The following is a 10,499-nucleotide window of genomic DNA, read 5'->3' as shown; positions in this document are numbered from 1 at the left end:
ATTAATAGCTGAATTCTATTTGATGCTGAAACGTAAGTCGATTAATCGATTAGTTGATTAATATTTACAATATTTCCCTTTTCCAGCTTCTCAAATGTCAGAATGTGCTGCTTTTCTCTGTTTTATATCATTGTACATTAAATGTCTTCTAGTGTTGGACTGTGGGTCAGACAAGATAAGCAATTTGAGGACGTCACCTTGGGCCCTGGAAAACTGTGATGGACATTTCTCAATATTTTTTGACATTTCATCAATTTGACGATTAATCGATTAATAATTTAATTGAAAAGATGATTAAAAAAATTAATCAATTATAAAAATAATTATTAAATGATTTAGTTTTTTTATTGGCACAAACTAAAACTGTAGACACTGTAGTAATATTCTTAAGTTGTTCCATTTCCAACGTGGAGAATTACATATTTTGTAGTTTTTTAGCCAGGACAAAATATATGACAACCCGTAACCACCTCACTTTGCAATTAATATCTTGTTTTTTTTATGAAATTACAAATTTGAAACACAAAATGTTGCTGCAATAAAAACATAGGGAGGCTGCTGATCTGTTACTTAGCATTTGGCTAGAATAGCATTTTCTGTCACCCTCTGGTTTAAAGGGGGTTGAATTTAGTTTAGGCAACTAAAACTGTTTGGCTCAAGGGTCAGTTCACCTAAATCTAACTTAACTCAAGTGTATCTAGCCATTGTGGTAGTCAAAGCGCTGAAAGATTACATATAAAATTTTCAACAGCAACATCTCTTCTCAGGCAATGGAAATGGATTATCTGTTACTCTGGATAATCCACAGAACATATGGTTGAAGGTCTGGTATTATGGCCTTTTTCGTCTCATTTGTCTGGATGACAGGTCAGGCAAGAAGAGTGGGCCCACTGCAGCCCCTGGGAACGAATACAGTCCTGGACAAACAAAAGATTAATGGAACCGTTACCTTGATCTGGTTGTTGACGCTGGGCTTGCTTTACCAATGACTCTATTTCCCAGGTGATAGAGGCAACGAAGCAAGTGGGTAGCAGGATAGGTTCAGGGTTAGCAGTTGACTCCTCAACAGTAAACTATCATGACAGGACATCAGGTTTGGCATTATGAGAACCTGGATGGAACCTGGTGAAAGAGAAATTAAAAGGACCAAAAAACAAAGCTCATCTTCTTTGTCGAGATTTAAACTGTTTGGCAGATTGGATATATGAGAGATTTTTGTGATCTGTCCAAACAATGAAGGGCTAGACAGTACGGTCCAACCAGTGATGCCACTCCTCTAGATCCAGTTTGACAGCAAGAAGATCCCGGTTACTGATGTCATAATTTCTTTCAGCAGGTGACAGCTTGCAGGAGAAAAAGGCACATAGATGAAGTTATCAATTGATGATTGCTGGGATAGTACTGCACCTACCCTAGTGTCGAAGGCATCCACCTCCACAACAAACTGGCGAACAGGATCTGGTTGGATGAGGATTGGTGCTGAGGCGAAGCAGCTCTTAAGATCTTTAAAGGTTGCTTCAGCCTCAGGAGACCACATGAAAATAGTGGAAGTGGAGTTGAGGGCAGTTAACGGAGCAGCTATGTGACCGTAATCTTTAATGAATCTCCTGTAGAAGTTGGCAAAGCTCGGGAAGCGTTGCAACTGTTTCAGGTTAGTGGGTTTTGGCCATTCTGTAACAGCTGTCACCTTAGCTGGATCCATCAGCACCTGCCCCTGTTCAATGATATAGCCAAGAAATGACACAGAAGATACATGGAACCTTTCTGCTTTTACATACAGCTTGTTCTCCAGGAGGTGCTGTAGGACCTGACGCACATGCTGCTTGTGTTCCAACTGGGTCAAGGAAAAGATCAAGATATCATCAAGGTATACAAAGACAAACCGGTTGATCATGTCACAGAGGTCATACGGAGGAGTATGCATATGAATGCCTTTCTCTTCTCGTTTATTGGAGGTCCTTTGTAACCTACAGTATGTTTAACAGGAAGAATGATATGAGGTTCAGTGAGTGGCAGGCTCGGATAGAATCTTGTTTGCACAGGGTGTGGGGACAGTCCAAAAAGTAGATTTTGTGTTAAATGTGCTAGATGGGGATGCTACAAGGGAAGTTTTGCTGCTTCGAGCAGTTAATAGGGATTCAGGCAGTAAGATATTAGATTTCCTTGCCAGTTAATATCAGCCACCTCAGTCCATTGCTTATATAAGAAGTCAGTTTTTTAGTTGTAAACAAGAAGCAGGGAAGGAGTGGTTTCAGGAGTCTCATAATCGATGGGTGTCTGCAGACATGGCTGAGTCAGATCCAGTGTCCCTTTAAGAGACCAGTTCACCTTAGCCCTACAACCAAGCCCAGACCAGCAACAGATGTGACAGACACCAGGGACAATGTTTGTGCAGGTCTATGTATAGGCCCTCGAAAAGGAGTGGGCAAAGGCTCTTGAAAAGGAGTTACTGAGGCATGGGGAGGTAGGGGTCATTTGCACTAATGAAGAGGCTGTTGCAGTCCCAACAGCCCACCCATCCAGCAACTTATGGACTGAATTACAACACAACATCCCAACTCAGATGTCAGCAATGGGGAAGGCTCGAGTAGAGGAGATTAAAGTGCAGGTGGCTGGAATGTTGTCACACACACAGACTACCGGCAGCAGTGAAACAGGTACGCTATTTCTGAGGTTTTGCTGTTTACTACCACAGAAATCCAGTCCATTGGAGTCAAGAGTGTCAGCAGAGTTTGGACCAGCTAAAGCAAGCCTTCTTACAGGCACCTATACTGGCTTATGATAATTACGACCTTACTTACAAGGTGTATGTAGATGCCAGTATGTAGGGTTTAGGGGCAATGCTCTACCAGGTTCAGGATGGTAAAGAGAGGGTAATGGCCTGCACAAACCGCAGTCTACTACCTACTGAGAAGAATGACCAAAACTTTAGCTCATTCAAACTTAACTGGGCAGTCACTGAAAAGGTCAAGGGCTATCTGTGGGAGGCCACTTTTACTGTGTTCACTAACCATAACTTCTTAGTTCACCTCCACACAGCCAATCTAGGGCCAACAGGGAAAACACGGTGTGAGAGGTGGGGAGCAATACTGGTTGAAAAAGTGAGTGAGCAATGAAATGGGGAAGAGAGCAAAAGTTTGTGAGTAGGAGGAGTTGGGGTGGTGGTAGATGGGGACAGATGGGAGTGTATGGAGAGGAAAAAGGGGAGGGTAAAAGGAAGTACGATGGAAATGAAGAAGATGAGAGTTAAATAACTGATGTCATGAAGAAGTGAATCAGAGGGCTGCTAGACCTCATCAGGTCAAATCTATAGTCACTTCCTCTGATGATGCTAGTGACACTGGAACAAGCAGAGCTCTGCACCCTTCCCCTCAACACCTCCTGCATGTCAATGCCTGTTTCTCCCAAAGCCATGCTCATCAAAACACTGCTGTACTGCATCGCTCTGCTCACCGTGACGCTCAACCTGTTGGTTTTAATCTCCATCTGTCACTTCAGGTACAGATGCTTTTATTGAATTATTAAGGCTGGTTATGTCTAATAGCATGTAGAGGTGTTGGGGCAGTTTGACTTTTAGTGGAAAGAGCTCAATATCAGTTTCCATAAAATTATGCTTTTTAAGATTCAATGTTATAAGACCAACTTTGGCTATTGGTTCACCCTGCAGACAAGCTTTTTGAATGTTTTTAAAATGCTAACACAGGCTAAAGATCTTCATACTTGAAAAATGTCTTTCTTAATGGGCTTCTCTGTATAAAGGTGTCACAATAACAGTAGTCATGATAATCTCCATTTCCACTTAACAGAAAGCATGGAGATTTATTTTGCATGTAGAGTTTGGTTTTCATATTGTTGTGTCTATAAAAGTAAAATAATCTGTAGGTTATATTCTGTATTCTCACAATATTTGCTTTGATCTCACTTCATTTTCATTGTGTCATGGACTGAATATGAGGAACATGAGGATACTACCACTAATCAGCATAATCATAATCTCTCACTCCAGGCAGCTCCACACCTCCACCAATGTCCTCCTCCTCTCCCTGGCTGTGTCTGACTTGTTTGTGGGCCTTGTACTGATGCCAACTGCAATCGCCACACTGCAGTCTTGCTGGATCCTGGATAAAATCACATGTGCTCTCTGGATCTTGTTTAGCTGTATCCTCACATCCTCCTCTGTTGGAAGCATGGTGCTCATATCAGTGGATCGTTACATGGCCATTTGTGCCCCTCTGCACTATTCTTCCATGATAACACCAAGAAGAGCTAAAATCTGTGTGTCTTTGTGTTGGATCTGTTCTGTTATCTACAACTTCATAATACTAAAAGATCACTTGTCCCAAACAGATATGTTAAATCCCTGCCCCCAAGAATGTACACTTATCATAAGCTATATATCAGGGGCAGTAGACTTTATTCTGACCTTTTTTTGTCCTGTAACTGTTATCATAGTTCTCTATATGAGAGTGTTTGTGGTGGCTGTGTCACAGGCACGTGTCATGCGATCTCAAATTGTAGCTGACAAATCAAGAACTCTGACTGTAGTTGCAAGGAAGTCTGAGATGAGGGCTGCTAGAACTCTTGGCATTGTCCTACTTGTGTTTATACTTTGTCTCTGTCCATACTACTGTCCTTCTCTGGCAGGACAGGACCACACAGTTGATGGTTCATCACCTGAAGTTTGGCTTTTTTATTGTAACTCCAGTTTAAATCCTCTGATCTATGCCTTTTTCTACCCCTGGTTTAGAAAAGCCATTAAACTCATTGTCAGCCTTCAAATACTGCAGCCAGGTTCCTGTGAGGCCAAGATAATGTAGAAAATAACCAAATACTGTATATAAACTGGCTCATTTTATTAAAATGAATTTATTGTAATTGAAGGTGAAGTAAATTTGTTTTGTTTTGTCAACTGTACACACCAGCTCAGAATACTTTTTAAAGAACACAGTGAAAGCACAGTGCTGTGACATCCAGTAAATATATTAACTTGGGAAAGATAGCAAAAAGAGGTATATTGAGAATAAAAAATATATTTAAAAACAAATAATTTACCAGTGTAGATAATGGAGTTTTAACAGCCTGTTTAGAAACTATTGAACTATCGACTGTACTATCTGCTGTACATATAATGAATGAGGTTCTGTAGTAGCCTAAATATTGCAAAGAAAAAAGAAAAATGCATGATTTGGCTAAAGTCTACTGAATGGCGAAATATAATGAATGTCATTATTTGTGTAATTGAGGCTTGTGTTATCAATATACTGTAAGCTGCACATGTGTTATACAGGTGCCTGTAATTATTAAAAGTATGGCACACAAAAATGACTTAAAGAATATGACACTGCTGTTTTCAATATGCAATTAAATTATGTCTTTTCCAGTTTGCTAAATGTGATGATGTGTGATGAAATGTGATTATGAAGAAAAGAATAAGACAGATAAGTATCTAAATCTGAGTCACAAACAAACTTAACCCAACATATAATGCTAAAATAAATTGTTGTGAAACTGGTTTTGTGATATAAAAGGTCAAATTGATATTTTTGAGTCAGGAAAACTAGATAAAGAAGACAAAACAAAACAAAAGAATACTGTATTTTTGTGACATGCTCATAGTGTTTTAGGAATTTAATTGCTTTTACAGTAAAGGAATATATTTGAATTTTGAACACAAAGACCTTATGTTGGTTGAGGAAATTTAAGTAGCAGGAGCATGATACACCTACAACTAGTGAAGTGAAGTTTCCAGACTGTTGAGAGTTCCTTGTGGACCTTTTTTCACAGAAAACATTTGGACATGTCACAGTAAGAAGATGTGTATGTCTCAGTATAATCATTTTCACATAATCTGGCCTTTTATTACTCAATCAGAAATGATAAAGTTAATTTTAAAACAACAGGAAGACTAAGAAGAATTTACAGTGTTTCACACAAGCTTCATTGTTACCAAACAGCAGCTGCTGTAGGTTGTAGTGCAGGTTTCCTATTAGTAAAGGGAAATCAGTAATAGACGGTCAGTCTTCGTGGTCCTGTCTGTTTGATGGTCTGCCTAAAAATCAAACTGTATGGCAAAAGATGATATCCATAAAAATTCATTTTGATGGACTTTTGATATTGAAACTCACACTGGTCTGCACCTTGCAGAATTCTCAAAATTATGAAGTGAAAGTTGACATACCATGATTCCTTCAGTAACCAGTTCAATATGACACAAACAGATATACACACACTGAATCTTTAAAAAAAAACAAAAAAGCAAAAAACATTGTCAACAATGATATTTGTACAGAGCAGTAATTTAATGTTTTCACAGATTTTCTTTATTCTGCAATTTCAGAGACTGTTAAAAAAGATCTGCATGTTGCATGGTTTTAAAAAAATATTGCTTGATAAATTAATAGCTGAATTCTATTTGATGCTGAAACGTAAGTCGATTAATCGATTAGTTGATTAATATTTACAATATTTCCCTTTTCCAGCTTCTCAAATGTCAGAATGTGCTGCTTTTCTCTGTTTTATATCATTGTACATTAAATGTCTTCTAGTGTTGGACTGTGGGTCAGACAAGACAAGCAACTTGAGGACGTCACCTTGGGCCCTGGAAAACTGTGATGGACATTTCTCAATATTTTTTGACATTTCATCAATTTGACGATTAATCGATTAATATTTTAATTGAAAAGATGATCTAAAAAACTAATCAATTATAAAAATAATCATTAATTGTAGCTCTAAATGATTTAGTTTTTTTATTGGCACAAACTAAAACTGTAGACACTGTAGTAATATTCTTAAGTTCAGCTCGTTCAAACTTAACTGGGCAGTCACTGAAAATGTCAAGGGTCATCTGTGGGCGGCCACTTTTACTGTGTTCACTAACTATAACTTCTTAGTTCACCTCCACACAGCCAATCTAGGGCCAACAGGGAAAACACGGTGTGAGAGGTGGGGAGCAATACTGGTTGAAAAACGTAGTGAGCAATGAAATGGGGAAGAGAGCAAAAGTTTGTGAGTAGGAGGAGTTGGGGTGGTGGTAGAAGTGGACAGATGGGAGTGTATGGAGAGGAAAAAGGGGTGGGTAAAAGGAAGTACGATGGAAATGAAGAAGATGAGAGTTAAATAACTGATGTCATGAAGAAGTGAATCAGAGGGCTGCTAGACCTCATCAGGTCAAATCTATAGTCACTTCCTCTGATGATGCTAGTGACACTGGAACAAGCAGAGCTCTGCACCCTTCCCCTCAACACCTCCTGCATGTCAATGCCTGTTTCTCCCAGCCAAGCCATGCTCATCAAAACATTGCTGTACTGCATCGCTCTGCTCACCGTGACGCTCAACCTGTTGGTTTTAATCTCCATCTGTCACTTCAGGTACAGATGCTTTTATTGAATTATTAAGGCTGGTAATGTGTAATAGCATGTAGAGGTGTTGGGGCAGTTTGACTTTTAGTGGAAAGAGCTCAACATCAGTTTCCATAAAATTATGCTTTTTAAGATTCAATGTTATAAGACCAACTTTGGCTATTGGTCCACCCTGCATACAAGCTTTTTGAATGTTTTTAAAATGCTAACACAGGCTAAAGATCTTCATACTTTAACTTGTAAATGAAAATGTCTTTCTTAATGGACTTCTCTGTATAAAGGTGTCACAATAACAGTAGTCATGATAATAAGAAAGCATGGAGATTTATTTTGCATGTAGAGTTTGGTTTTCATATTGTTGTGTCTATAAAAGTAAAATAATCTGTAGGTTATATTCTGTATTCTCACAATATTTGCTTTGATCTCACTTCATTTTCATTGTGTCATGGACTGAATATGAGGAACATGAGGATACTACCACTAATCAGCATAATCACAATCTCTCACTCCAGGCAGCTCCACACCTCCACCAATGTCCTCCTCCTCTCCCTGGCTGTGTCTGACTTGTTTGTGGGCCTTGTACTGATGCCAACTGCAATCGCCACACTGCAGTCTTGCTGGATCCTGGATAAAATCACATGTGCTCTCTGGATCTTGTTTAGCTGTATCCTCACATCCTCCTCTGTTGGAAGCATGGTGCTCATATCAGTGGATCGTTACATGGCCATTTGTGCCCCTCTGCACTATTCTTCCATGATAACACCAAGAAGAGCTAAAATCTGTGTGTCTTTGTGTTGGATCTGTTCTGTTATCTACAACTTCATAATACTAAAAGATCACTTGTCCCAAAGAGATATGTTAAATCCCTGCCCACAAGGATGTACACCTATCATAAACTACATAGCAGGGGCAGTAGACTTTATTCTGACCTTTTTCAGCCCTGTTACTGTTATCATAGTTCTCTATATGAGAGTGTTTGTGGTGGCTGTGTCACAGGCACGTGTCATGCGATCTCAAATTGTAGCTGTCAAATCAAGAACTCTGATTGTAGTTGCAAAGAAATCTGAGATGAGGGCTGCTAGAACTCTTGGCATTGTCCTACTTGTGTTTATACTTTGTCTCTGTCCATACTACTGTCCTTCTCTAGCAGGACAGGACCACACAGATAATGGTTCATCACCTGAAGTTTGGCTTTTTTATTGTAACTCCAGTTTAAATCCTCTGATCTATGCCTTTTTCTACCTCTGGTTTAGAAAAGCCATTAAACTCATTGTCAGCCTTCAAATACTGCAGCCAGGTTCCCGTGAGGCCAAGATAATGTAGAAAATAACCAAATACTGTATATAAACTGGCTCATTTTATTAAAATGAATTTATTGTAATTGAAGGTGAGTTAAATTTGTTTTGTTTTGTCAACTGTACACATCAGCTCAGAATACGTTTTAAAGAACACAGTGAAACCACAGTGTTGTGACATCTAGTAAATATATTAACTTGGGAAAGATGGCAAAAAGACACATATTGAGAACATAAACTTTTTTTTTTTTTTTTAAAAAACACTTTGCCAGTGTAGATGATGGAGTTTTAACACCCTATGTTTAGAAACTATTCAATAGGTATTCTTACAGTTTAATTTTACCGTACTTTAAAAACAGAACAATATCTGCTGTATATATAATGAATGAAGTTCTGTAGTCGCCTAAATATCACAAAGAAAAAAGAAAAACACATGATTTGGCTAAGGTCTACTGGATGGCCAAATGTAATGTCATGACCTGTGTAATTGAGGCCTATGTTACCAACATAGTGGAAGTTGTGCATGTGTTATACAGGAGCCTGTAATTCTTGAAAGTATGGCACACAAAAATGACTTAAAGAATATGACACTGCTGTTTTAAATATGCAATTAAATTATGTCTTTTCCAGTTTGCTAAATGTGTTGATGTGTTGTAGAAAAAAAATAAAACTGATAAGTATCTAAATCTGAGTGACATCTTTTTCCACAGACTTGAACAAACATACTTAACCAAAAATGTAATGCTAAAATACATTGTTGTGAAATTGGTGTTGTGATATAAAAGACCAAATTGATATTTTAGAATAATGAATACTGTATTTTTGTGACATGCTCATAATTGTAGTGTTTTAGGGACTTAATTGCTTTTACAGTAAAGGAATACATTTGAATTGTGAACACAAAGACCTTATGTTGGTTGAGAAAATTTCAGTAGCAGGACCATGATACACCCACAACTAATGAAGTGAAGTTTGTCCAGACTGTTGAGAGTTCCTTATGGACCTTTTTTCACAGAAAACATTTGGACATGTCATAGAAAGAAGATGGAAACAACAAAAATAAATGATGGCTTAATTCCATTTAGTTATTTTGGTTTCAGAGTGCTCTTTACATACGATAGACTCTGTATAATCATTTTCACATAATCTGGCCTTTTATTACTCAACCAGAAATGATAAAGTTAATTTTAAAACAACAGGAAGACTAAGAAGAATTTACAGTGTTTCACACAAGCTTCATTTTTACCAAACAGCAGCTGCTGTAGGTTTCCTATTAGAAAAGGGAAATTAGTGACAGATGTTAAGTGTTCATGGTCCTGTCTGTTTGATAGTCTGCCTAAAAATCAAACTGTATGGCAAAAGATGATATCCATAAAAATTCATAATAATAAAAAATTCCTTTTGGTGGACTTTTGATGTTGAAACTCACACTGGTCTGCACCTTGCAGAATTCTAAAAATTATAGAGTGAAAGTTGACATACCATAATTCCTTCAGTTACCAGTTCAACACAACACAAACATACACACACACATTGAATCTTAAAAAACAAACAAACATTGTCAACAATGATGTTTATACAGAAGGGCATTTTAATGTTTTCACAGATTTTCTTTATTCCACAAATGCTGCATGGTTTTAATAAATATTGCTTGATAAATTAATATAAATTAATAGCTTAATTCTATTTAGTGCTGAAACGGTAGTTGATTAATCGATTTGTTGATTAACATTGACAACAATTCCCCTTTCCAGCTTCTCAAATGTCAGAATTTAATTGAAGAGATTATTTTAAAAATTAATCAATTATAAAAATAATCATTAATTGTAGCTCTAAATTATTT

The 10,499-nt window shown here is 37.7% G+C and overlaps 3 protein-coding genes across 3 annotated transcripts; 2 read left to right on the top strand and 1 right to left on the bottom strand.

The window, feature by feature from the left end:
• Window positions 1–1,276: 1,276 nt before the first annotated feature.
• LOC122989066 (uncharacterized mitochondrial protein AtMg00860-like) lies at window positions 1,277–2,652 on the bottom strand. The gene has a single exon (XM_044361748.1). It carries the CDS (start codon window positions 1,922–1,924, stop codon window positions 1,277–1,279), a length of 648 nt encoding a protein of 215 aa, XP_044217683.1. The 5' UTR covers window positions 1,925–2,652.
• A 535-nt stretch (window positions 2,653–3,187) lies between these two features.
• Window positions 3,188–5,326, top strand: LOC122989169 (trace amine-associated receptor 13c-like). Its single transcript, XM_044361874.1, has 2 exons — window positions 3,188–3,498; window positions 4,007–5,326. The coding sequence occupies exons 1-2, from the start codon at window positions 3,326–3,328 to the stop codon at window positions 4,815–4,817; spliced, it is 984 nt and encodes a 327-aa protein (XP_044217809.1). The 5' UTR covers window positions 3,188–3,325; the 3' UTR covers window positions 4,818–5,326.
• A 1,871-nt stretch (window positions 5,327–7,197) lies between these two features.
• Window positions 7,198–8,684, top strand: LOC122989065 (trace amine-associated receptor 13c-like). Its single transcript, XM_044361747.1, has 2 exons — window positions 7,198–7,370; window positions 7,874–8,684. Exons 1-2 carry the CDS (start codon window positions 7,198–7,200, stop codon window positions 8,682–8,684), a joined length of 984 nt encoding a protein of 327 aa, XP_044217682.1.
• Window positions 8,685–10,499: the final 1,815 nt, after the last annotated feature.

The sequence above is a fragment of the Thunnus albacares genome, chromosome 9 (genome assembly GCF_914725855.1).
Source record: "Thunnus albacares chromosome 9, fThuAlb1.1, whole genome shotgun sequence".
Classification (NCBI taxonomy): Eukaryota; Metazoa; Chordata; class Actinopteri; order Scombriformes; family Scombridae; genus Thunnus; species Thunnus albacares.
The sequence above is the reverse complement of the archived record's forward strand: the minus strand, read 5'-3'. Positions and strand labels throughout refer to the sequence as shown.

Bases quoted from the DNA above. Each gene is read 5' to 3' on its own strand.
- LOC122989066 (XM_044361748.1), bottom strand. From the start codon at position 1,924: ATGCATACTCCTCCGTATGACCTCTGTGACATGATCAACCGGTTTGTC.
- LOC122989169 (XM_044361874.1), top strand. From the start codon at position 3,326: ATGATGCTAGTGACACTGGAACAAGCAGAGCTCTGCACCCTTCCCCTC. The intron at 3,499-4,006 runs GTACAGATGCTT...CTCTCACTCCAG, and splicing joins ATCTCCATCTGTCACTTCAG to GCAGCTCCACACCTCCACCA.
- LOC122989065 (XM_044361747.1), top strand. From the start codon at position 7,198: ATGCTAGTGACACTGGAACAAGCAGAGCTCTGCACCCTTCCCCTCAAC. The intron at 7,371-7,873 runs GTACAGATGCTT...CTCTCACTCCAG, and splicing joins ATCTCCATCTGTCACTTCAG to GCAGCTCCACACCTCCACCA.